The following is a 27,330-nucleotide window of genomic DNA, read 5'->3' as shown; positions in this document are numbered from 1 at the left end:
AGGCCAAGGGTGAGCCACCCTTGATGACCGGCTGGCAGGAACAACAAACAGGCCTTCACAGGCCCCAGGCAAACAACACAAGGTAAGTGACACATGGCAGGTAGAACTTCCTTGCACTTGGAGCTACCATGGCCCAACACAGAGGTAGTGCTGTTTCATCGAGTGCTGCTGTTCGTGCTCAGGGGGTCATCATGCGTCCCTGGTGTCCCACTGCCCTTCATTCAGCACAGCTGGAACAGGGCAGGAAGGGGTGGCAGGATTGCAAAGCATTACATGGAGATGGTCTATAAACACAGAGTTTGGGGTAAGGATGAGCTACACGGGACAGGGCTCACACAGGGGCCCATGTCCCTGCAGTCCCAGCTGTGGGTGAGCAAAACACCTTCACTAACAGAGAACCTCAGGGGCAGGAGTAAAGGGAGGGGGTGCAGTGTTTAAAACTCTGTGACTAGGGATGCTTCTTCCTCACCGCCTCTGGCAGAAAGCGCCTGTGCAGCACCATCATCTCTTCTGGCTCACAAGCAGCACCAAGCAAACATCACGCTCATCCTCCTCTAGCACAGGCACAGCTGTAACTGGCACACAAATGCATACACTTACAGTGTGGCTGCGTGTGGCTGGGTACCACAGCTGAGTAATTCTGCCCAGTGAATTTCACCCAACAAAGAGCTGTACTGCAGAGCAAAAGGCAGCTCTGTGGCAAGTACTTCAGCAGATAAGTCATTTTACACAGTGCTCTCCAGCCTCTCACACTTACCTCTTCCTGCTCCAGCAAACAAATTGCTTCAGTCCCTGCATGGATTTTTCATCCTCAGCAAAAGCTTTGCTGTAATTTCTGTCTCCCTCTTCCCTTGGCAGAAATCAGCCCTATCATGACAACCAAATACTTAGGGCAGAACCTCACCCATGGGGCAGGAACTTATTCCCTTCCTCATCACACAAGCTAAACCCTAGGGTCTTGATCAAAACCTCACACTGTTAAGAATTCTTTACTTTAAAGAAAACAAGGAAGAATTTGAAAAACAGAGCATGTTAATCTACCCACACAGTTAACGAGACATGGCCTTGGGAGAAGGAATAGACACCATAAATATGTCAAGCCAAGAAGATCAGCTCAGAGAGAACCAAATGGTTAATGAGACCAAACAGAAAATTACTTAACTATGTATGAGCTATCCTAATTGGCATACTAAAAGATTCACACTCAAGCAAAGAGAGCCCCCTACTAACAAAGCCCCCTCCCCATAGAACGTGCACAGTGAAAAGAAAAAATACTGTACCTTTAAATAGACAAGGATGGTAAGAACCAGCAAGAATTAAGTGTGACTAAATGTAATTATAAACAATTGTTCAAAGTGTACAAAAAGTTTTACCATGTGTTAAGAAATGTGCTAGCTTTGTGGATTTACCACCTAGCACCCATCTCTGCGCAGACATGCAACAAACTGATGTCTCTGCTCTGTGTGTGGATCAGCCCTTACTCACCAGATGAAGAACCTGGATTTGGGATAACAACACTGCTCATTCTTCACCTTCGGAACAAAGGGCAGTGCTGTGCACTGTTGTGCTTGGACCATCAAGGCCATGAGGTAAGAGCTGTTAATTTTGTTTTACTTCATTACATGTATTACATCTAGCACAAAACAGCCCACTGACTTGATGCCTCGGTGTAAGCACAGGTAACTAAGAATAATACATACAGCCCTGGCTCTCACAGCCATCCCAGTGTCACATTCCACCTCCACAGCTGAGGGAGCAGGCAAAGAGGTCACTGAACAATGGCATGGGCCCTCAGCAAGAGATCCATTGCGCAGACACACACACAGTTCTGCTGCTGCTACACTGCAGCCTTTGGGCGTGTGTGTGTGTGGGTGGGTGTGTGTGCGCGTGCATGTGACTTGTACCTTTCCAAAAGCATCAGGCTGCTTTCAGCAATCAACAGGCACATCCCTTCACTCCCTTTTTGCAGCCTGACCATTTCATGCTGCTTTGGTGAGAGACAAAGGAAATGTTGCAAACAGCACTTGAAAGCCATGCCCTGTAGAGCTGGCACACCAATCCCCCGCAGGGCATGCAGCCTTTACTCTCTCCACTGGTGACATTTCTTGATGAGAAGCAGTTTGCAGCACATCTTGCAGGCACTACTCAGACAAAAAGCAGACATCAAGCTAGTGCTGAGATAAGGCCGCTATACACCAAAGCAGCCCCCTGGCTTGGCCCAGCCCTGCAGGCAGGTCTCATGTTGCTACTAGAGATAGATCACTCTCATTGATGACGTTGCAGTCTACTCTTGCTCTGGGCACAGCTGTGATGATGGCTCAGTTCACCAGGAAGCAGTGCCATGCCTGCTTTCCATCAATCCTAGTCAAAGGAAGGGCCACCCAAAATGCTGAGAAGAGTGGAACATGCACTGGGCTGCACGGAGGTGGCCAGTATCAGTACACGGTGCCTGGCAGGCAGGATAGGAGAAAGCAGGTAAGGCACAAGGATGTGGACATCCAGGTCTATTTATTACACACAGGAATGAAAATTTCAATTAAAAAAATATCCATTTGGGAATATTGATGCTGGTTTTACAGAATCGGCCTCATGGTGACAAAATTAAAGTTGTATGACTCTGGCAGGCCCTGATGTCGCGTGTGGTTAAACCGTCTCCAGGTGAAGACAGGGAGACCACCCTGTACTGGGGGGCCATTGATTGCAGTGGCTGTGAACAATGAAGCCAGGCGGAAATCTGACACCTGCAATAAAGGACAGGAGTTCAGGGCAAAAGGGTTGCCTGGTGTTTGACATGCATCCATAATCCCACAAAGCAGAAACAGCTCCAGAAGAGTTTATAACAGTAAGGTAAAAATGAACAACGGGAAATGCATGCTGACCAGGCAGCATTCCTCCCCTGCACAGGGGCACCTTCAGCCACAGAAGAGGCAGCTCTGAAGGGCAGTAGCAAAGCACAAGCCCACACCGCTCTCTAGTTCTCCAGGATGAGAGGCAGCACACCTGCCTTCAATCCTCCCTGCGTTTGCACATCTCAGAGCTGGAGCTGCAGCAGACAGACTAGAGGGTCTGACCTAAGCTTTGCTGCATGTTAAGCACTTGGGCTGTCCCCTGGGGCATGTTAGGGTAATTCAGGAAAGGACAAAGGTAGCACAAAGTTAATATTGCTGCCCAGGCTCTGCCCTCTCCCTTCATTACCTCCCAAAAGGTCCCCAGCCTGCTCCATCTTCCCAAAATCAAAGACACCACAATTCCCCTTACTGTTCACAACTGCCAGGTTTTGCCTCTGCTCTGGGCTATTTCTCTCAATATCCCTCTTGGGTCCCCTGTTCTCTCCAGCCCAGCCCACTCCCCTTGCCCAGCTGTCCTGGAAAAGGTATGTCAACCAGCATGCACTGACCTACTCCCTTACCAGACACCTCTACACAGCAGTTTTCTGCATTCATCTCTGACTAACCAACTCTGGGAGCTCCTGTTGGCTCCTACTGCAGGCAGCTGGCCTGGTCCTGTACAAGCCGACTGGACACACAGCGCTGGCAATTCCAAAACAGTCTCCACAGGGCCCATCCTAGCAACCAAACTCATAATCCAGAATCACAGCAGGCTGGGTCCCACAGGATAACACACTGTACGACTTCCCAGCACACCTGGGCTGGACAGCTGCTTACCCAGGTATTGCCCCCCACAGTGAAAATACTACACAAGCTGCCTAGAAAAAGCGCTGCTTTCACCAGGATGGTGAGTCTAAGGGTTTTCACACACACCCCTAGAAAGCAAAGTGATCTTCACCAAACTTTGCTCAAAGCAGTTTCACAGAGAGGTGGAGCCCTGGAGCCGGGTGACTTACTACAGCCAGGCTTTTGTAAAGGTAAAGCTAAAATGAGGCTGAAAACACATTCCTGTGGGCTCTGGGGAGGCACCCATACAGCCCCCACCAACCGGAGGCTGAGGCTGTAAAACAGTCACCTTCCCAGTGATGTGAAGACTCATTTCAGCCTCAGGCTCCTCCTGCTGCAAGGCTTTGGGGTTTAACCCCTGAACATAATTCTTTCACACACCTCGCCCTGTATCCTCTGCCTTCTGTCACTGTACCAGGACTGGTGTCAGGGACAGGAAACAGGACTCTGCACAGAATTACCGTCTCAGGATCTGCCCAATCACTGCGACAGCATGAAAAGAGAGGACAGGCCTGGACAGGCCCTAGTGCAAGGAAACAGGCTACAGGTCCGATAGGAGCACAAATCGGCTGCAACAACCATTCAGTGGGTATTGAAATTGAGGTAATTTACCTTGGAGTCATAGCAGCCTGCAGGCACTGGAAAAGAAGGATTCAGGTCTTCCCGGCAGCAAATGGTGTTGCAAGGATTGTGTTCAGCATAAGGATCATGCTGATAGTCTGGGGAGAAACGCGGTAGGGAGGGAAGGAAGGAAGGAAAGAAAACAATTTAGTCCTCTTACAAAAAGCTGATGCAAAGTGACCGAGCTACTAAAATTAAGTGCACTGGCAGAAATGCAAGTCTATCACACTGATCTCACACTCCTCCCCAGGTACCAGCTAGAAGGCAGTGCTCAAGACAGAACATTAAGTAGACAAGCTCCTAATCCAAGTCCATACAGCTATTTCTTCATGCCAGGAGCACTGCTGCCAACTTCTAACCACAGACATCTGCAACTTGACATGATGAAAGTTTGCAGGAATTTTGTCAAAGAGAAAAGCAGAAGAGCAGTGAGAACCTTTGTTTTCCTGTTGTGGACTAAAGTAAGTGGCAAGAGGCAAAGCCTTTGAACACCCACTGTAGCAGCTGCAAGCCAGGAGGGGAAGGTGGACAAGCCTCAACACCTACGAGCGTGCTGCTACCCCACCCTGGGAGAGGTCTCCCAAACCTCAAGCCCGGTAATCAGCATGCTCCCTATAATTGGCAAGAAAAATAGAGCATCTAAAGCAATCTTTACTTAGAGATGGGCTTAGCCAAAAGCTAATTAAGCTGGTTTTAATCCACTTAAGAACCCCCCTGTCAAGGAAAAGTGGAGTAGAGCATTACCTACCAAAGATCATTTGCCTGAATAGGGAAAAAAGACCGGAAGCTTTACACTAAATTTTCTGGTCTGATCTGACTTAACTGTTGCTTGGAATTTAAGGCTTTCAGGTTTGACAGGCTGTAGATGTATTAGGTAACAGCAGTCCACAGAGTCTCTTGGAGCACAGGAAGCTCTCTGGAAAGGTCAAACAGCAAGCCCAAGGGCCCCTGTTCTAGAAGGAACCCAGTCTTGTTTCTGTTAAGAGTAATTTTAGCCTGGTTTCCCACCTTGACAGTAAGCTTGTGTTATCTTTTTGCTTTGTGTGTACTCTACACCTAATATAACTGATCTGAATGTGAGACTGCAGTTTCCCCCATAATCCAAGAAATAAAAGTAACAACACTTTATTAAGATCAGTTCCACAGTACATAAACACATGTCTTACTATTGTATCTCATGATGTACTTCATGCTTTCCAAGCTGGTCACCTTGCCCTGGTCTCGACGGAAGATTTTTGCTCTTGGAGCAAGCTCATAAGAGAAATCCATGCCATACTTCTCAACATATGACGCATACCCACTGAGATTGTATATCTTCTCATGGAAAGGGATGTTGTATGAAGGCCAGTAACCTGCCAGAGACAAAACGTAATCTCTTAATCACTTAGAAAAGCTGAACACTCTTGCTTACATGAAAAAAGAAAAATAAGCCATTTTCTCTGCTGTATTGCCTTAACTGCATGTCGAGGAATAACATGTCTAACTGGTTTGAACACCAGAAAATAAGGCAACAGTCTCTGGCATGACGAGGGTTGACTCCCAGTATAACACCACTGTAGACTGTACCCAGGCAACCCGCCCCCAGATTTCCACCCTGAGGACTCATCCTACAAAACAGCTGAGACCAGACTCGCAGGAGTCTGACATGAACATGCAGAGTGGCCACAGCCCTCCTGCAGAGGTTTCCCTGCTCAACCTTAGAGGAGTGTAAGCTCACTTACTTCCACCAAGCTTCCCAGCAAGAGGATTGGAGTCACTCCCTTTTCGACCCCCTTCCCATCTCACCAAGGAAGACTGATAGACCATGCCAAGATGTCAGGGACATATGGACACACACAAACACACGCGGACCACAGCACTACAGGGGTGAACAGGAGGCAGGTTAGCAAAGAATATATGTGCTTTGTGCAGTGGTGGCTGGAAAGCTGTGGTTGCACACAGCAATAAGGAAGGATGGGGGAATAGCCATACATTTGCCTTTGAGGGTTAAGAAGTGATTGAGCAGAGCAGAGCCAAGCCCTGCCCTAATTTTTCCAAAAGCAAGTGTGAATTTTTTTTTTTTTTGGTGCAGTTTTGTTAACTAAAGAGCAACCCAGAACTCCAGAGTGTGTTTTAGGCAGGCAACATAAAACTGCCTGAAACAAGACCAGTGTAGAAAGCAGAAAGGCTTGTAAAGAATCAGGAGATCATCCAGGACAGAATCTGGGTACAGCAAGTCCTGGAAGAAGTAAGAATAGATACTCATACTTTAACACTTTTTTTTTTTCCCAAGGCAGGCACCAAGAAGTGTTTAGGCAGACAGTATATAACATGAGCTAGTCCCAAGAGCAGCATACTTTTAGTTTCTCTCCAAAGCACTAGCATTCCTGTTCTCAGTGGGGAATGTTGCTTCTAAAAATCACACACACCAGGTTTTGGCTTACAGATTTACTATCTAGACACTGGTAAATGAAGGACTGCATGTATTAACAGCTGCATGTATTAACATCAGCCCAGCGCAACACAAGGTGTCTGGCTACAAGATGGTCAAGAAAATCATCTGGGACTTGGAAGGAATGAAACACTCTGGGAGTTTGGTTTCTGTCTGTAGGACAGATACGCAGACAGTATAAGCACTGCAACACTGCCCGAGTAGAGGCCTTAGCAGCTTGGGTCCTGCCTAGCGTGCAGCAGACAGGAACAACCTGTGTGCTGGCATTTGCTTACATGACCTAGAGCCTACCTGAAGGAAACAGGTTGTGTACTTGTTGTGTTGTAATACAGGCAGTCCTCCAGAAACGAGCGCGCTTGCCAGCCACTGATGATGCAGGCCAGAGGATACAGACACATCAGCTTCCAAATCAGTAGGGTTTAGTTGTGGTTCATAAAGATGCTATTGTCTGAAAATGCAGTGCATACAGACGACTCCCTTTTCCCACCTGGAAAAACTTTTTGTTTAAATTGCCAGAACAGGGGAAGCTATTGAAGGTCTCTTCCAGCAAGAGCTCTCCTGTGTCTCAGGCTCTGCAGGACTGAAAATCCCATGCAGACACTGCAGTGCACAACCTAAGGCAGCTACCCAAGGGCTGTTATAAGCCACTGAAATCTGCCTGTTAGGCCTGGCAAGGTGCACCCAACCAGAGACTGGATGCTGCGTTATCCAAAACATACAAGGTGCATTTAGATACCTGGGAAAAGCCATATTTTAAGTATAAAAGAATATGCAATTTCTAATACATGCTGCCACCTTCAAGAACAGAGCAGCCACCCGATCTCCTAGGGGGGAATAAGTGGTCACTGTGCACCCAAGCCCAGGGGTTGGGCTCAGTCCTACAGGGAATCCCACACAGTAGCCCTCAAGTCACTGCTGGAAAGGAACTTGGGAAACTCTCTAAGCCTGGCCTCTCTGCACAGCTGCAGGACTGCCATGACATGGTTGCATTGCTTCAAGTGCCAAAGCTAGAGGGTCTCTATTAGCTTGTTTGTCTGCACCACAATCCACAACACAGCGCAGAGAAGCCCAAGACATTTCACCATCTGAACTACACACAAACACAGGAAGATAAGGTGCAACAGCCTACTTTCATATCTTCAGTGGATAAAGGAGCCAAAGCATAAGGGATAGACTGAGATTTTTCCAAATTATCATTAAGAAAGATCTCATAAAACCATATTGACATCATGCAATCCTCAAAGGAAGCTAGAACTTTCCAAGGAGCCAGACACAAGGAAAAAGTCCAAGGGAAACTACCCCAGCTGCTAACATAAATGCATTTTCAGTCATTCTGATGATGAAAAGCAATTCATCAATTCACCTCCTCAGCATGTGATTAGAGGAGAGAGCACAAAGCACCAAACATACACTTAAATTTGTGGCGTGAGCTCAGGCTTTTGGATGCTGACAAACTGTCTCGGAAACACTTGTGAATCAAATCTGACAGTGGGTGTTTTGCCTCACCCTAGATTTTTGTTTGTTTGTTTTCCATCAAGTGGTTGCTAGTCTTCCTAGGGGATTAAGCAATCTTTTAAACAGCAAATATTTATCAGATAACAGAGCTCCAGAAAAGTTTAGGAGCTGAATCTAACATAGAACTTCTCTCATATTGAACAGCTCACCTCATCATAGGGTGACCCACTCACCAAACATTTCAAGTAGCCCACAGCACCACTGTTACTTAGTACTGCTTCAGACTCACCGTTTTCCTCGTGGGTCTCTAAGACGGGGCAAAATAATACCAGAAAGACAGCACAAAAGCAAAGTTTATTCTTCCCTCCCCTGATTTTAAGAAATACAGATATTCACCACACTTCTGCCACAGCATGCAGGAGAATTGAATGCAACATAATGGACCTGACAACAGAGGGATCCTCACACAAAGCTTTCTAACTTGAAACTCAGCACTAGTGTTCAATAAACCCTTCCTAGGGACAAAGAACAATTCTCTATCAGCTGGCCCAAAGAGATGGCTTTCCTAAGCCAGCAACTGCTATAGGAGCTATTACCTTTCCGGAGAATATTTGTTTGATCAGAGTACTCCACAAGGGTTGGGATCTGCTCAACAATGTACAGTGTACCTTCATCCAGGCTCTTATGCAACTTGACCTTCTTCAGGTCCAACACCATGTACTGATTGTTGTAGGTCCCTAGGTATGAGAGCAAAGAGAGTTACATGTCCTGCCTGGGGAAGGAAAAGAGTACAAGGGAAAGAAGGAACACATCCTTTTTTCCAAGATTCATGTGAAATTGTACTTACCAGAGTTGCACCTCGAGAAGGTTTCTGCCCACGTTTTGCCACCATCTGCCATCATGTTAGCAATGCGGACCCTCTGCCAAGCTAACAGGGATTCAGGCACCACTTGTTTAATGAGGGTTTGGTTGAACACGCTGTTGGTAGTCTGCAGCATTACCAAGCCACTGCCTAGTATGTAAAAGTCATCCAGGGACACCAAAAAGCCTTAAACAGCAATAGTACAAAATTTGTTATCTTTGTGAACCTTTTACATACTCATAGAACAAAACAGAGAAACAAGCCAAGAGGATGTTAATGAGTAAACGTGTGTGTTTGAAATCAAATTGTACAAAATATTAAAGATGAGGTGGAGACTTTTGTGAGTGCTTGAAGTCCACTTGCCAGCAAAGTTTCTCGTTTATCATGCTGTCAACACACAACATGTTCTTTGTTTAGAACATGTTTGCATCCCAAGCTTGGAAGTCTCTCCTTATGTAAACCTATGTCTTCTTACGCTGAAGGATTACATACACTCACAGGCACTTAAAGTTTCTAACAAAGAAATTCCTTTAAGAAATACAACAAAGAAAACCAGAACAGAAGTACAAACTCCAAAGACATTTTCATCAACCAATTTCAATTTTAGATTTTTATTCTGTAAGGACAACAGTTATTATTTTAAATTAATCCCTTCTGGACTAAATCAAGCCAGGCAGAAACATCTTCCTTCCAGTTTAATCTCTTCCAGTCTAACTATTATTAAAAGCATCTCCGAGAAATGGGCACCTCTTAAATCATAAACCACATCCTGTATATAAGAGAAAGTTTTACCTACTCCTCTTTCTGACATGTTGTCATTTGGGGGTTTTATGCCTATCAGCCCTGCAAACGCAACACAACAGTGGATCTCTGGGCATGATTCCCTTCCAGGTCACATGCCAACAGAAGTACTAGGTCCAATTGCAGATCCCACGCCAGGAGGTGCTATACAGAGCTGCAAAGGTCAGCTATAATGCCACGGATAGCACAGTGACTACTTACAAAGCAGAAATAACTTGACTTTGAGATTCCCCAGCAGATACAGGGCTGCCAGGTTGGGAAACGTCTCTTCTTAATGAGTTTTTAACAGTATCATTCTTGAAAGAGTACAAAATGCCAAAATGCAGCGCAACAGTCTAATAGTTGACTTCCACTATGGTATCTTCTACAGCAAGCTTTATTAATGCACTCCACAAACGAACTAAGGTCAGCAACCTGTAACAGCCAGAAAGACAACTCGGCTCTATCTCCTGTTCATGGGCTTTCATCAAAAGGCAAACATCACTTTTGCTTGAAGGAGGTCTAAGGGCTCCATTTCAGCAAGATTTCTTTAAAGTCTCAAGATCTCAAATCAGAATCAATCCAGGAAAATACACTTTGTGGTTAGTTGTTTTCTAAAAATATGTCAATATAAAACAGGCAGAGCACCCTGCCATTTTGTTGTTCCTAGAATTTTATTCTTGGAGACAGAAAAAAAAACGTCAGTAAGTTATGTGTATCAACAGCACAGTTCTCTCTCCAATAAGTAAAGACAAGAAAAGAAACACTCTAAACCTGGCTCTGTCAGTCTATTTTATACAAAGACATGGGATACTCCAGCACTAAGCAGTTGTGTAACAAGTCAAGTGCTTGCCCAAACTTCAACAATTGTGATTCCAATTGAATGCCAATTCCCACATGGGTGCCAATGCCAAGTGCCCTACTTCAAGATAAATCTAATAGTTTTTTCTTCTTTTTCAATCAACAGCCGAGATAAAACAGAAAAACTCAACTCAAAGCAAGTGTCAACACAACAAATGACGCTAAATTAACTGAAGTTTGAACTTTGTAATTCAAATAAATTGCAAAGCTCAGCTAAGCTGAAAAAAAGCCGATTTCCTTCTGGGCCTTAGTATTTACCAAGTTTTATTCTAAGATGTTTTATAATACAGTGTGTCCTTCATGATTCTCCACATCATTACTAGCCTAATTATTCCAAGGCAAGATATACCATTTTAACTTAAGGCATAAACACCCATGAAACAATGGGAAGTTAAAACACATACAACAGTTTATCCACAGCAAAGACATCCACAAAAATAAAACCCGGGTGAAGCCTAGATATTTGATGTCCTCTTGTGTCACTCCTGTCTTTTTAAGTATGCATGAGAATCTGTTGTAATTGAAAATGCCCTTTATGTCAACCATTATCTTACTGTACAGTTCATCTACTTTTTTCTGTAAACCTGTCTCCTGTTTTTACCAGCAACTATCAGTCTTTTTTTAATTCCCTCCAATGAGCCTGACTCTTCCTACGTAGAAACAAACAAAAGCACTTCTGATGGCATCTTCTGGGTCTGAGCCATTTAGATTCAGTTTCCAATCACCACTGGAAAACTGACATTTCCAGAGTATGGAGTTTCATTCATCATGACAATATTAATTAGGCAAGCAAAACAAAATGTTTTTGAAATCCGAGCCACACTGTTCTGCAGAGTCAACACACCAAAGAGTATGTGGAGGGGTAACATGGTCCTGGCAGCTATTGTTCCTGAAGAGGTAGGCTGCTGTTTTCTGAACCATCTGAGATGGCATCTGCCTTTTTGGTGTTTTAAAAGGCCATTGTGCTCATTCAAGTACAGAAAGGGTCAGTATTACAGACTGGAAGTCAGAGCCATGAGGTCTAGCTATCACCTCACAGAGATTAACGTAGCTCCTGGCTGAGATGCTCCATGCTCCGGGCTATAAACACACTTGACAATGGCAATGGACACGTCTTCTCTGGATTAGTTTTCTTAACCCCATCAGCAGCTGCTTCCCAGTCAAGACTGAACTTGACCAACCATCTTCCTTCCACTTGCAGACGTCTCCTAGGCTCTAAGAAATAGCACGTCCTACACTATAGCTCTGGCGCCTCATCTTCAGACACTTTCCCCTGCTTCCCTCCAGGTTTTAGACAGATATAGGAGGGAGCAGGGAAGCAATAATTGGTCTGGCAATACCTCCTGAACAAGCTGGTCCTCTGAATATAAGGGCTACTGCCCTTTCCATATTTTGTTCCTCCTAGCTCTTGCTCAAACTGCAGGGAAGAATAACCCTGCACTAACACCAGACTACTTCAAACCAAGAGATACGTTACTTCTCTCTCCTGCCTTAGCAACACATATATAGCCATCCATCAAGACAACCCGTGCCATCTTGTTCCCATGTCACAGCCTGTATCAATCAAGCAACATCCCGACAGCAGACCAGACGAGCAAAGGTGCCAGTGAAGATCTTCTCAACTGTTTTGCTTTAACAGCTAAAAACAGAGTAACATGTGACACCACTATATAGATACCACTGTATATACTTTTATGTCAAAGTATTCTCTTAAGGGAAGGTTGATGGCTCAGCAAGGGCACAAGATGTCTAAACTCCTGAATTACCAAACTCTGATTTAGTATTTAGCCATATGTTAAAGAAATCTGTGCACAAAGTTTAGGCCAAGCTGACTCTCTAAAGTGATGAATGCAGGGACTTCTAATCAAGGGAGTCAGCTTTGGGAAGGACAGGGACAAAGAATGGATGGTGAAAAGAACACCATTATCTTAAGTTATGCAGAAAGAAGCTTCCAAGTGAGGAAGTTCTGTCACCAAGAGGAGACAGGTTGATAAAGTATTACAATTCACAGAAAGCTGGTTGAAAGTAGGACAAAGGTAATTGCTGCAGTGGAAGACAGCAACCTCTGACTCAAATAGCCCCCATGAAAGAAGGCAAGCCCCTGCTTGGGGAGCACATGTAGTGAGTAAAAAAAATCAGCAGTTCTATCTGAGGATGTGCACTAGTTTGCACTAGAAACAAGAAAATTGTAACCAATCCTATATGTGAACGAGTATGTAATACACTATGAATGTGCAAATACTCTGCTGTATATAATGCGTACCCTTAAGTAACTTGGTGAGCACACCCCAAGGAAACATTCCCCCATGCTCCCAGCACTGTACTAAAGAATGCCTGCCTTCTAAAACTTCAAATCAAGTCTTAGAGGGTTTTTCTCCATGACCAATTTTATGGAATCACATACTTAATGAGACCGGTTCAGCTCAGAGAAAGTAGGTCACTACCCAAAGCAGAGTGCTTGGGCCCAAATGGTAGATTCCCTTTCTTAAATGGAGTTAAAACTGTTCAAGAGGTCCATCCAAATGGACATAAATCTTCAAGAGCTGCAACCTCTCTGCTGTCCAAGGAAAACTGCAAGTTTCGTCAATTAGTTGGGCTCATTTCCTTGAATGCCTCAAAGTGGCAGTGTAAAGCAGTGACTGCACATGTGGCAGGGGGTGTGCGGGGAGCTTTCTCTCTGATCTGTTACCGGATACTTAATGCAAAACACAGCACCTACCTTGTCACCACATTTCTTCCCCCTCCAAATGAGTATAGCTTCACTCAACATTTGTGAGCAACTGTAACGTGTCTGTACAATTTATCTCTGCTGTGCACAGATTCACTAACCACATTAAGTATTTATGTCCAGAACTTGAACAAGACGCTGAAGTCAAGGGTGCCCATGCATTCAGCTCAGAGACATTCCTCCTTTCCAGAGGTTGACAGACCTGTCCTACATGCAGCTCTGCACAGATGCTTTCAACAGAAGAAGCAGCTAAGACTATGAGCAGATTTCTAGTGAGGATTAGGATTAGCATGGAAATAAAGCAGCCAGTGGCTAAATCAGTCTGCAAAAGGAGAGATTACTACTCCCGTTCATTTCCACTTGACTGTGCCTCTGCAGCACTACTGTTGCTCTGAAAGGGAGAAAGCAGCAAAAAGACATGCTGTAACAGTGGACATTTAAGCATCCTGGCAGGAATGTAGGGAACTGCTGGGGAAGCCAGGATGGACTCTGCAATTCCTGCCTGTCCTCCAGCCTGCTCAGTCACAGCAGAAGCAAGGAAGCGCAAGGCCCTCTAGCTGTATCATAATGCACACACTGACATGCATCATGGTTAGTGAATAGTCTTAGATACTCTAAACTGAGTCAGAACAAAAATTAATTTTTTGCAGTGTAGTAGCCAGTCTTTTCAAATTCAGTAAATAAACAATCTGGACAATTTTACTCTTATAACCCCAGGAGAAGTCAGGGAGCTGGCACATTCCTTCTCAGAAGGCAAATGACTCCTTGAAGCTTTTCCGACACAGCTTTTGGATGGTAGAGGAGTTTTACTTCGTAACCAGTAAGCTGGATGACAGGAACCTTTGAATTACTCAAGTTAAGTGTCCCTGAAGGCCCGGAAGGACATCTGTCTTTCAATGCTCTTTGCTTCTTCCAAAAGGCAATACTTCTGAATAGTAACATGATCCTAAAGCACATGGGACAGCTTACTAGCTTAGACCCTAAGAACCAGTAGAAAAGCTATCAGGATGGAGAATATGAGTGGGAACTTGCATGCAGGGAGAAGTTACAACTACCAAGTTGAACCATGGCCAGGACCTGCAGATTTCATGGTCAGATGGCCTGAAATGATAAGGCTTCATATCATCACAACACGGAGCAGAGGAATTTGGCAGTTTCCTGCTTCTTGTGCAGTGTCCCTAGATCATTACCCGGCCAGTGTTTTAGAGCTTACTCACCCCCTAGAAAATTGCAAGTTTGTAAACTACACCCACCACAGATAATGCAATTTGCTGCAGTCAATAGATCATGCTTGTCTAGTTCTTGTGATAGCATCCTGTGTCTCTCAGACTTCACTGCAGCCATGGCAAATGTTTTGCAACATTTCTCACTCAGTTTTGTTGGTAGAAGTATGCATTACCACAACACTCTGACAGAGTCTACCTCACACAAGTAAGCTTTAAAAGAAGTCATCTCTGCAGAACTCGGTCTCAGGGAAGCACACGGATTTTGTACACTAGTGAAGAGACCCCAACCATTTCAGCATAATAGTAGCTAATTTTCAGGTATCCTGCCATACAGCGATGCTTTACCTGCCTCATCAAAACAGAAGACTTTTGTGGATTCTTTGTATAAGATGAAATAAAAGGAACAACCCAGAAACATCACCACAGACACCCACTAAAAGTAAAATAAGAAGTGATCTGCATGGCTAATCCTGATCACCACTTTTGAATCCACAGCAGAGTGCAGCAAGCAACACTTGCTAAACAGAGCCACATTCTCCTGAAGGGTAGTGCTATCCTCAACAGTATTTCTGCTGAGAGAGAAGAGGTCCAGAACAACCTTCCATACATTCAGATGATGAACAGGCCAGACAGAAAACTTGGCTTTCTACCAGATTATACAGGCTTGGCAAAATTCCTTGCAACAAGCAAGTGGAATTTCTCCAAGGGAACTGAAGATAACCCAAGCTCTTAAAAGCCTGTATAGCTTACAGGCATTCACCAGAATACCTCTACTTGTCCCTCAGAGCAAAAATCTCATGTTGTCAGAACATGTTGCATTCCTGAGGGTCACTGAGGGCAAGAACCCTACAGAAAGAAATACTTGCTTTCAATGTGAAATCAATGTTTTTCAAAACACTGTTTCCCAGTCAGTCTCAGGAGTCCCTGCCGTGAAGCACCCTTGCCTTTGTAGTAAGGCAAGCACAGTAATTCAACAAAGCACATTTTGAAATCATTAACCAACAACATTTCATCAGAATGAGAGAGTTAAGAAGTTTATGAAGATTGAGTGCTTGGGTATTTTTGAATTTGAAATTCCATCTTTAAAAACTTATGCAATGTTGACTCACTCTTAAAGGATCTTAGATTTGCTTTGGTTTTTCATGTTAACATTTCTTGGTGCTACTCTAGCAGAAGTATATATTTTATCACTGAAACATTAACTTCTGGAGTTTTCTAACATTCTTCCAGGAAACTTGAGAATATTATATGCTGCCTAATATTCCTATGAGAGATTTTAAATATTCTGGCTGGCTATATTACTAACACATGAAATAAGCATTAAAAAATACTCCCTTCCGCAACAGCTTAAAGAAAAGCTAGAAGAGGGAGATGGGGGGGGGAGCAGAACAACCGAAAAAGAACTGAAGGTTTGCTAACCCAACACCAAAGAAGTCAATACAATTGACAATCCCATTACAACATGAGTCATGCCATGGTGGTAAACAGAAATGTTTAAAACTTATTACCAAACCTGCAAATGCTATAGACAGGATGAGAAGTTCAACAGTTGAGATGACTGCAGACTACATAAGCAGAATTCAAAGTAGCATGTTTGTGCCAGAGGTAGAATATTTAACTAGTACTATTCAGAGCACTGAAGGTGATTAATCAACAACAAAAGACAACAACAACAATATCATGTTCAAGCCACAAAATTGAAGACAGCATTTGGTCCTCTTGGTGGCTGAAAATTTTAAGGTAGATTGAAGCCAGTGCTTGTTGAGGTATCATCCTTTTTATAGAAAAGACATCTGCAAGACAGTAAGATGATTCACACCATCTTGGATATCTACATTGTTTTGTTTTTCTTGACTTTACCTGGGTAACTGCTGAATGAGACACGGCTGGTTCTAGTGTCTGGATCAATTATATTGAAGTTCCAATGCTTGTATATTCTCAGTGTGGCTGCATATGTGAACCAGCTGGAATGGGCAAAATATATATTCTCATATCCAGGTAGAACCTGGAAAAGAGAAGCAGAAAGATAAATAGTTTCAGACCCTACTATACACTGCATGTTTTGTACTTGATAGAAACTGGGAGAACAACTTGTTTTAAGTAGTTTGATTAATTGCATTGTTCAGGAAGGAGCAGATTCTTGTGCTTTTAACTGTGTACTTAACAATGAATTTCTGAAACCTCTGGAAATAATTCTTGCCCACATGCTGTTTTCAAGTAATTGGTTGTTATTTTTCAAAATGAAACAGCTTAGGATTTTTGGGGACACCTCCATCACATGGTATATTTTGGTTTCATGATTTCTTACTGAATACTTGTATTTACACATTCAGATTAGCTCTGCAAACACATCCGACCTATCTTAAAATGTGCTGTTTCTGTGAAAATGCCTCCACGTGACTTTGAAGTATGGAAGCAAATGCAAGTAAATTCAATTTGAAAAGGTAAATATATATATATACTGATAGTACATCTTTTCAAAGTATTTCCCTGGTTCTAAGATTTGTTGTTAGCTCAGAAAACTCTTGCTGTAGGCAAATGCTTAAATGAATGCTTCTCAATTTAAGGTGAATATTGTTGCTTTGGGATGCATGAAGTCTCCATATGCCGACTAGATCAATAACTTTATCTTAAAAATTTAAATTGCCACTATGATGTATCAGACACTTGTCTTAAAAGCATTTTTTTTCTGTCATTACTCCCACTGGAAAGTTGTTCCACAGTATCACTGCTAACACTTAGAAAACATCGTCCACTTGCACCCATTTGTTCTCATGCTAGCACCGTCCTTTAGTTCAAGTATTCCTCTTCCCTTCCTCCCTGCTTATTTGCCCAGCGTATTTGTAGACATTCACAACACCCCCTTTCAGACTTCACTTGGCTAGGTGAAACAAGTTACCCTTCCTCTCTGTGGTAGTTCCCCATTCCCTAGCAATTCCAGTGCCTTATCATTGCCAAACCCTTTGGTTTTGTTTTGGTTTATTTTTTTCCCCTGCCCTTGAACACGTGTGAGCAAAACTGAACCCAAAATCCTATAGAAGCGTAAGTGACAACTGCATAAAAGCACCTTGATTGACACGAGGTTTTTTTATGCCTACACAATATAAACAATGAAGACTCCAGAAATGCAGACTCGTGACACTGCAAATCAACAGTCATAGTTGATAGTCATAGTCATAGAAGAGATGACGTTCTCTGTGCTTACCTTGATGAGTGCAGAGCAGTGACCCATATCCCACTGATATTTCCCATGGCTTCCTGGTTCCACGTTGCATTGTCCACTTCGTGCTGAATACTCAAATAATGCAGGAATGAGGTCCAAAAGGTCTCCAACTGCATTCAGAAACTGGACATCAAAGACGCTCAGTGGCTGAGGAAAGGGAGAAAAAGAGAAACCATTAAAAGCACTTTCAGACAGAGGAGCATCAAGACAGCCTCAACTGTTAAGATTTTTTTTATTTTGCTCTCAAAAGAAGCTCTTGCATGGTCTATGAAATGCCTGCTCACGAGGCCCAGATGTTCAAACTCAGTGTAGCATTAAGCACCTAGGTATATTTGAGGGTCTGAACCTTGCAGCAGTATTACCAATGCTAACATTTCTGAGGAAAAAAAAATAAATGCTAGCTGTAACTTACGAAACTTCTGTGTCTTTGCAAACAGTATACCAATCAGTCTGCTGTTACTGTTAAGCTGGGGTAATAGTAGGATTTAATTTTTTCAAAGGCATCTAGATAAACAAAGAAAGAGCCTTACATTAACAAACACTCTTTGGAGTTTTTGGATTTTTATAAAGACTCTAATTTAAGGCATCCTCAGGACTGAGGAGGTTGAGAAAACGAATGAGGGAAGCAAGATATGTTAACAATACTAATCAGGTATGGAACAAGCTAAAGAAAGGGTCAGTCAAAAGGCACTACACCATGTGCTTTCAGAAACCCCTTATGGCTGGAACTAGCTAGGGTTAGCTACACAGAGCTCATTGTGCAACATGCTTTTCAGAACCTGCTCTTAGTTTGCCTCTTCAAAAGCAGTAAGAGCTTAACAGTGGTCTAACCTCAACCTCCAAAGGCCCTGCTTGCACTGTGCCTTTACTTAGGGCAAGGCTTACTGAAAAGAAGTCAGAACACACATCGCTGTAGGGCTATGAATAGTAATTTTAGAATGGGGCATAATTATATAGCAAAGAAACACATTACTTGCAATATAAATCACTGTTATTAAACCACGTAGCTGATCCCTCTACAAACCCCAATGAAGGGGAGACAAGGACATGGAAAAAATAAACAGCAACAAATCCATTTACTTTTTATTCAGAAGACTGAATTGTGTGTTATCCATCTGCTGTTTTGGCAGAGAAAATAATGAGCAGGAAAACCCAAAATAATGTAAACTCTTGTCCATATATCCCAGGGGAAGGAATTAAACCTTCCCACAATGCTTACCAAGACAAGTGAGAGAAATAAGCCATCCTCACAACTAAAATCATGCGTCACAGAAGGCCCTAACAGCAGCTATAGTTTGAGGAAGAAATCCAAAGCAAATTTTCATATATGTTACATTGCTTTAGCTCATTGTGGTTTTGCTGCAAGTAACCAAACAGGGAGCAAAGGCCACAACTGACAGAGATCAAGAGATGTATCTTTTGATAGTGTTAAGCCACTCAGTGGTATGAATCATTTCCAAACCAGCCCAAACAACTGCTGTCTCTTTAGAATTTATACAGAGAGACCTGGCACTGTCTCAGTGCAATTCTTCCCCATCCAGCTGCACTTAAAGATCTGCAAGCCCACCACATGATGAGAAGTTGTTTTCCAATGTCCAATTTACACAGGCATTACTGTACAGTACACCAGGAGAGTAGCAAACAGGATTGTATATGAGAATGCTTGGCCTGCCCCAAGACATTTTAATTGTACTTGACATCCATTTGCTATCACTCCATATTCTCCTCTCTAAAATCTGCCTTCATTGCAACATCTACAGGTAGCTACAGATACTGCTGCAGCATCACTTGGAATAGCCTGTATATTTTTTAAAAGTTTCACATTTCTCTGCTACCTTAGTCATTTCAAGTCAAAAATTCAGTAACCACTAGGCAGCCCATTCAAGCTAGAACAAAGGTGCCAAGCAAGGAAGCCATCAGAACTGAAGGTGGCCAGACAGCAAAAGGAAGGACCCACTCAAAGAAAGAAGGAAAGGTTTTCTAAATTCCCAGGGCTCACTGGGTGATGTCTGGCTGCCAGCTCCCAAAGCCAGTCAAAATATCAGAGAAGTAAAAGAGGAACTAGACTATTAAACACCTGGTACAGTTCTGTTTTCATTCCTCTTTTGAGGGGCAAGCAGATTTTGTTCCAGTTTATTTCCAAGAATTCACTCCTCTGCTTGGATAAACCTGGCTTTGTGTTTAAGATTGTCTGATACTCAGTGACATCACACAAGCACAGTGCACAGAGCTTCTCTGGAGTCTCAGTAAAAATGCATGCAAACAGAAGACTTTTGGGAATCTGCAATGCAGGCCAAATCTGGGAATTTCAGAACTGGCCTGAGACATCTGTCACAAGGTAGAGCACCCCAGTTTGGGAACAACTACAGCTGATTTCCAGGATATATGGAGAAATCTTCTCTATGAGGAGTTAATCAGGGTCCGCTAGCAAGAATTAGACACAAAAAGAAGTATGCATCATAACAAGTGCATAATATAGGGCATATTACAATCTTCAGTAATCACCTTCTCCTATCTCACACAGCAATGTCAGGAAAACTCCTTGTATGCATGGTTTGCATCCTGAGGAAAAGTGAATGAATGAGTTAAATTGACAAGCAGAGAGGTGGTATATCCACTACAAGACAAAAAGTCCTTTTGTTAGAATGTGAGGCTCCTCTAGGGTACCATCCTGAAGAGAAAAAAAATCAAACTGAATGAGTTACATCAGCTGTAAGGAGAAATAAACTTAGAAAAGGTACAGCAGATAGGAAAGAACCAACCTTCAAAGCTCATCTACATGAGAGATTAAAATAGTCAAGTTACTCTGTAACCACTGTTTTCCAGCAACTCCCCCATGCATGAGTATTCTCAATACAAAATGAGGAAGTACAAGTAGAGGGCTGTCCTAGAATCATTGTAGTATTTAAAACTCTGACACCTCCTTATTCAAGAGTAATTTCCCTGTGTAGACAAGCCCAAGATTAATCACAGCGTTGGTAGAGCATTAGGCAGATGAAAAGGCTTAATGTTCTTTGAGTGCCCCTCCTTCAGAAGTTGTCTTGACAAAAGGGTTGGGTTTGTTTACTGGATATAAAATGTTGCTAAACCAGATGGAATAATGTCACACTTTAACATGAAAATGTATTCAGATTTTGACATAATTCTTAATGATACCTGTAAATATCAGGTACATATAAATACACATATTTACAATACACAATTTACAATACAGATTGCCTTCATGCAGTCTTAAATGGAAGCACCTACCTAAAATAGCCCTGCTGGAAACCAGACTCTATGCAATTTAAAAGAAGTTTAAAACAGTACACTACAAAACATTTGCTTCATACATATAAGGAACAAAAAAAAATGTGCTAGTACTACTATCAATCAAGCAGCTCAGAGTCCAAACCAAATTTTCTTCCTGTAGTAAGGCTCAGTTATTTGTGGCAGACACAATGGTTTTACCATTTCAAGTGAAGTAGACTGAAGTTTAGGGGAGAAAAGAAATAATGGAACATTTCAGAGTGACCTGTGTGCACATAACTTGACTCTCATTTAAGCACTATATGGATTTGGCATAGCTTTCAACTACCATGTGTTGTACAGGACAATGGGAAGTTACATCTTTTCATTTGTCTTCCACAAGAAGTGCCTATCAACTAATCCACCAGAAACAAGAAAATACAAATGCTGCAATCCACACACAAGAGATTCTCAGTATTTCTAATGTTCGTTACCAGCATGAATCCAAACTACTGCATCACTAGAGATCAAAAAATAGGACTATCATCACGGGGAACAAGTTTAAGATAATACACATATAGACAGGATTCTTTTTTCAATGAAAGTAAAGTAGTATCTACCAAAGGAAAGAGGGAAGAAGAGACTGTCAAAGCACTAAGGAAAATATGCAATAGGAATGAGATTTCCTTTTAAAACCATGCAGAATTTGGTGTGGGGGTTTGTAGTAACAACTTTAGTTACTTCTTTTTCTTTTTCTTTTTTTTTTTTTAAGATGAGAAATGAGAAACAGAAATAATAAGTACTTGTTACTGTAGTTGTTGCCCAAAGAAAGATCAAAAACATTGGATTAATTGAACCAAAGCATATTACTTAGAAATAAGAAAAATTCACCCAATAGATGGGGGGGGGGGGGGGGGGTGTATTTGCCAAACATTCCACTTACTAACAATCTAAGGTATTAAATAAAAGAACCTTTTTAACATTCTTATAACATATACTGCAAGAGCAAAGTTGAAAACAGCCTCTTTGCAGGGCTGATGTTCTTTAATCATAAGGAATAAGGAAGATACTGCTGGCCTTCTTCAGGAGTTTTTTTGTTTGTTAGTGTAATTTGGCTTTTTAAGTGCCAACAGTTTATAGAAGCTGGGGTGATTCTCAGATAAGTGGATGTGTCAAAATTAGAATAGTAGTCAGCAACACTGCATCTGCACCTGTTTTTATTGTCTGTGTAAGCTTGGAGCAACAATCTTCAAGCTTTTTATTTCCTTAAGAGGATCCTAACAGCAGCAGACATATTCAAATAGCGCTGTTGTAGCCTAATCTCCCAAAAGTATTTGAAAAGTAGCATTGTAAGCAACAAAGGCAACTGCCTGTACTTTTGCAGAGTTGTCAGGTACCATTTTGACGCCAAGGAAAACCTAACACCCAGGTGCAAGAGCAGCTGTCCAAACTGTGCTCAAAGGCAAGAGACTGATGTTAACTTCCTGGCTCTGGCAAACAGATGGAACTGCAGCACCATCTCAAGTGAGAAATACATACACAGGGAACATTCTTGCTTGAATAAAGAGATATGGATCTCAACACAGGTGATAATGCCCAAAGCTAAAAATATGAATGATATAAGAAGGAATCAAAATAAATCCTACCAGCTGCTCCAGCCACATTTGTGAAAAGAAATAATAAATATATCCACTGCACATAGTTCAAGAATAGAGGGAACATACTTCAGACGGAATCACATGCCTGAACTTTCACTAAATGCACCATTTTTATATAGGCATGCTGATGAGATCTCTGAGAAGAAGATAAAAATTACTCAGTCACTTCAGAGGTAAGTGCTTTCCAGTATCAAATACAGTTAAATAAGTAGCAGGGAATACATATTGCAGGTAGGACATGCCTACTATAAAGAAATAGCTCAGACACAAACTAGCACTTTCCACTTCTCCCATCAGAATCTAAAGGACTCTGAAGCAGCCAAGAATGTAAATGAGCTTTGCATGGCTCTTCAGATACAGGTGTTATGAGAGGGAATTAATGAATAAGTTTCCTAGAAAGACAAGGTTTCTTGGTATCTTCCCTAAAACTCAGACCCATCAGGATGGGTTTTTTTTTTCCATGATTGTGAATACTTTAGCCTGAGCTGGTTCCCCATTCATGAAAGCCCCAGAGTAAGTTCTGCACAAGAAAGATGAGCATTTTACTAAAACCCAATTGTTTATAATTTAGGACTCCCACCTCCCCTAAAAATTCTTGATATTATTAATTCAAGACAAAAAGGGTCAACTACAGTTACTCAAGTCTTCCCTCTTACATTGAGGGGACCTATTAGACATTAGACTCAAGAACAGCATTCTAATCACCACAGCTCTACTGAACTAAAGGAGCTCTGCTATTTCGCACAAGCTGATGATCCAGAACACAATTCTAATTGATTTTAAAAAAAAAAAAAAAAAATGAACACCACAACAAAAAAACACAATTAGGAACAAAAAAAACCCCACACACCACCCAAAACCAGCCCCACCGCCCAAAAACCTACCCCATTTGGCCTGTCACAGCATTGACCGTTTATTTTGTAATGGGAGACTTAGAAGGAGAACAGGAGAAGTCATTTAGCAATGTAAAATATTCCAAAATGAGAGGGTTTTTAAGCTTTGAAATCAGATACTTGGAAAATAAGAACAAAGGCTTCAATACACTCCCTACATGCTGATCCATGCTATTGCAGCTAGTCTTTATACCTAGAGGGTCACTTGCTCAGTAACAGTTGTAAAGTGAGGACAGCAAGCACTTTACCAGGGTCTGTCTTCCAACATTTCACACATGGATACAAAAGCCTCCCACAAACTAAACAGCACATGAACGCACAGCGTTCCAAGTCCAGTGCAAAGGATCTCTGGTGACATAACTTGAGCGCTCAGTCACATTATATACGCTGAACAGCCACTGACATTTTTGTAGAATGGCATGCAGAATGAGTACTTGCCACTAACTATGCTTTTTTTTTTTTTTTCCCCAAATAGTAGATTGCCTTCTCCCATCTTTGTCGTCTGACATCCCACCCCAAGCTACTGAAAAAGAGATTCAGTAATCTTACTGGTTTTTTGTGTAGTTTAGCCCACTCGAGGGCTCCCATGTACAGACCATCCAACTGTGCAATAATATAGCCAGCATGCCTCCAAAATGGGTCATCCTTATTATTTCTGATTTGTTGTCTTGTCCATTGATCTTGCTTCCTGCAGAGGAACAAACAGGTTGGGGGTTTCTTGTTTTTCTTTTAGAGTGTAATTGATAATGCAGGGAAGAGACAAATGTATTATAGCCCAGCTGATCCAACCTTCCTAGTGTTTTGAGGCAAACCATGCTCTGGCAATCCTGCAGGCATAGATGTTACACCCAAAGGATATAAATGTTCAGATCCATGGAACATACCCTGCAGCAGTGTGCCTCCACCAGACTTCAGTATCAGAGAAGAATTTGTACTCCACCTCTGGGGGGGACTCTGCTATGTCAGATCTAGCATCCCCATATAGGCAGTAAAGGGAAACAAGCATCTGATAAGTCAGATGAACCATTCCCTTTTAAACGTCTATTTAAGGGTAAAATAGGCTGGCCTTTGAAGAGCCTGTTTCTCTCTCCTAGGTACAAGCACAATGAAGGCTTTCTGCTGGTGGTGCTCAAACACTGCCTAAGAACCACTGCTATGCCTCTTGGTAAAATGTGGGAGGTGAAACACAACCATCCTGTGTGCCAAATCCAATCAGTTACTAGCCAAATAACCCAGGTTTAGGGCATGAGGCAACACAAGCTGAATGGACCCTAGGGCAAGAACAGCCAACATTATAAGGAACAACCAGAGTTCCCTCCTTTGCTGTGCACAAAGGGCCACAGAAGAACCACAGGTGTTAAAAAGTAAGTCAGGACTAGATTCCAGCCTCTTCCACCCTCCTGTATCTAACCATCCAGTGTTATGTACAGCAACAAGAAAAAGAGAATGAGCCTGGCTAGGAAGCAAACTCTTCCAGCAGTATAGGGGTGATAAAACCAGCTTTCTGGAAGTAACAAGATGCAAGAAGTATGTCAGAGGGAATGGGGATATGATCAAAGCATACAGGACAACACAGCAGCCCCTATTGCAAAACTGCTATAAAGGACAGCAGCAATGTAGGAATCCAGGATATAGGCAACAGGAAAATTATCCAAGGCCATCTAGTACTGCCCCCCTCCATCCAACAGTGCATCTTGGGGGATACAGCTACTATGCTGAATCATTCTGGAAAAAAGCCCCATTGATGTGGTAGCTAACCCATTTTTCTCACAAGAAGGGCAGCAATGCTGAAAAATGATAGCAAAGGAATGCTAAGAATTTTTTTTCCCCTCTTCTTTTTGGGAAAGCCAAACCCAGTCAACCTTATATATGTGCACCAATAACAGAATTAGTCAGATATATAACCCCTTGTGGAAAATACAAGACAAGGGAAAGATGGAAGAACAGTCCCCAGAAATAACCAAAGTTTCACAGAAGTATTTGTAACAGAAGAAAACATAAATCTAAGGAGATTTAAATAACTGGTAATCACTTTCCCATCACCTGGCCTGGTTCTTCTCCCACTTGTACTTTCCCACCAGTGTAGCTGCATTATTTGAGCAGTATTATTTTTATTTATACAGCTGAAGAGAAAACTGAATCAGGACTTTTGTGATTAGAACAGAATTTACAGCAGTGGTAGAACATACGAAATGCTAACCTAACAGAGGAAAGAAAGAATACATAATGCTAAAAAGATTAAGGTGCCAGGAGACTGCACACTTCAGTGTAACATTCAAAATACCAGCTTTTTAGAAAAGGATTTTGACTAGAATGACCTTCAGAATTCATTGGTATTAACCCACACCCCTTTGTAGCAATGGTTTTAAACATTTCTTTGAAAGAATCAGCATTAGGGAAGGACATATGTATATTTAGAAATTTTTTTCATACTACTGGTATTCAAGTGGAGGGAAAGGAAGCATATATTTTCTTTAGCCCATAAGGAAGAAAATAAAAAATCCTCCAAAATTCTGTCATCCTCCAAACCCAAGACTCAAATAATTTTTTTTCTAGTAACAAAATACATACGCCATAAAATTCTGAACTCCACTTCGAACAGCAGGATTCTTAATTAACTGTGGATACATATTTGCAGCATGGTCATACATTTGCCTGAAAGAACAAGAGTAACAGAAGTTATTCTTTTGTGTCTTCCCTTCCTTTTTCTTACCAACCCGTTGATCAACAAGCACAAGAGATAAGCACCACAGTCCACAAAGTAAGCTTTTTCTAATCACAGAAATTACTTCAGTGCACAATAAACAGCAAATGTAACACAAGTTGATTGTTTAAATTGCTATACAATGGAAAGATATGCAAGAATGTGATTGAACTATGTCATAGAAAACTTCACATTCAGCAAATATTTGTAGGCCAGAAGCATCTTGAAAGTGTTAACACATTAATTTAAAGCACAACAGAAATAGTTTACTGGACAGCTATTCCACTTGGAACCAAAAAAACCCACACAAGTAAGGAGAATGTAATTTGCTGGTTCAGTTGTGAGAGATAATTTCAGCCTGATACTTAGCAGGTTTTACTTACCATTAACCATTTTCCTTCCTTCCTGATTAGGCTAAATATTTCTAAAGTGAATATAAATTGATCCTACATGTTCCCACAGAAACTCCCTCTCAGGCCAGCTCTGAACCAATTCAGCTTTATGGACACCAAAAATTATTGTGCGGGAGGTTTTTTGTTGAATTCAGTTAACTGTTTCATCTCCATTAACTAATAGGAACAAAAGTTGTAAGGGTTCTTTGAGTTCGTTGGTACTTTTGTTTGTCTTAAGCGAAGTCCTTTACATTTCAAGATGGAATCAACGGCCAAAAATTGCTCAGGAGCCCAGAAGTTAAAATCACCCCTCCTTAGGTGAAACATAATAGTCTTATTCAAGCCTAAACAAAACTTCCAACATTTCTGAATTTGGGTCAAACTTAATCAACATTTTTTTGACCCACTGAATTTAAGAAGAAAGAAAAAAAAAAAGAGAGACAGAGAGGAGAAAAATATTTAGTTCTAGGTGGAAATCTGCAGGAAATTATTTTGTTGAGGTCTGGAGTTAACAGAACTACATCAGTCATCAGCAAAGTTAGCTCTTATCAAGTGCTGAAAGAAAACAGAACTAAGAAACAGATACCAGCCTCA

General features: G+C 42.1%; 1 protein-coding gene across 1 annotated transcript in view; it reads right to left on the bottom strand.

Annotated features, from left to right (window-relative positions):
• Positions 1-2,489: 2,489 nt before the first annotated feature.
• Positions 2,490-27,330, bottom strand: part of PLBD1 (phospholipase B domain containing 1) — a 39,167-nt gene continuing 14,326 nt past the window's right edge. Inside the window, exons 3-11 of the mRNA XM_080393122.1 lie at positions 26,212-26,295; positions 24,190-24,328; positions 17,844-18,008; positions 16,499-16,643; positions 9,029-9,229; positions 8,778-8,918; positions 5,462-5,647; positions 4,287-4,393; positions 2,490-2,741 (exon numbers count right to left, since the gene is read on the bottom strand). Of these exons, the coding sequence (XP_080249248.1) occupies positions 2,574-2,741; positions 4,287-4,393; positions 5,462-5,647; positions 8,778-8,918; positions 9,029-9,229; positions 16,499-16,643; positions 17,844-18,008; positions 24,190-24,328; positions 26,212-26,295 (1,336 nt within the window). The 3' untranslated portion in view covers positions 2,490-2,573. The remainder of the gene's footprint in view (positions 2,742-4,286; positions 4,394-5,461; positions 5,648-8,777; positions 8,919-9,028; positions 9,230-16,498; positions 16,644-17,843; positions 18,009-24,189; positions 24,329-26,211; positions 26,296-27,330) is intronic.

The sequence above is a fragment of the Falco punctatus genome (genome assembly GCF_963210335.1).
Source record: "Falco punctatus genome assembly, chromosome: 6".
NCBI lineage: Eukaryota > Metazoa > Chordata > Aves > Falconiformes > Falconidae > Falco > Falco punctatus.
This window is presented reverse-complemented; position numbering and strand designations above follow the sequence as displayed.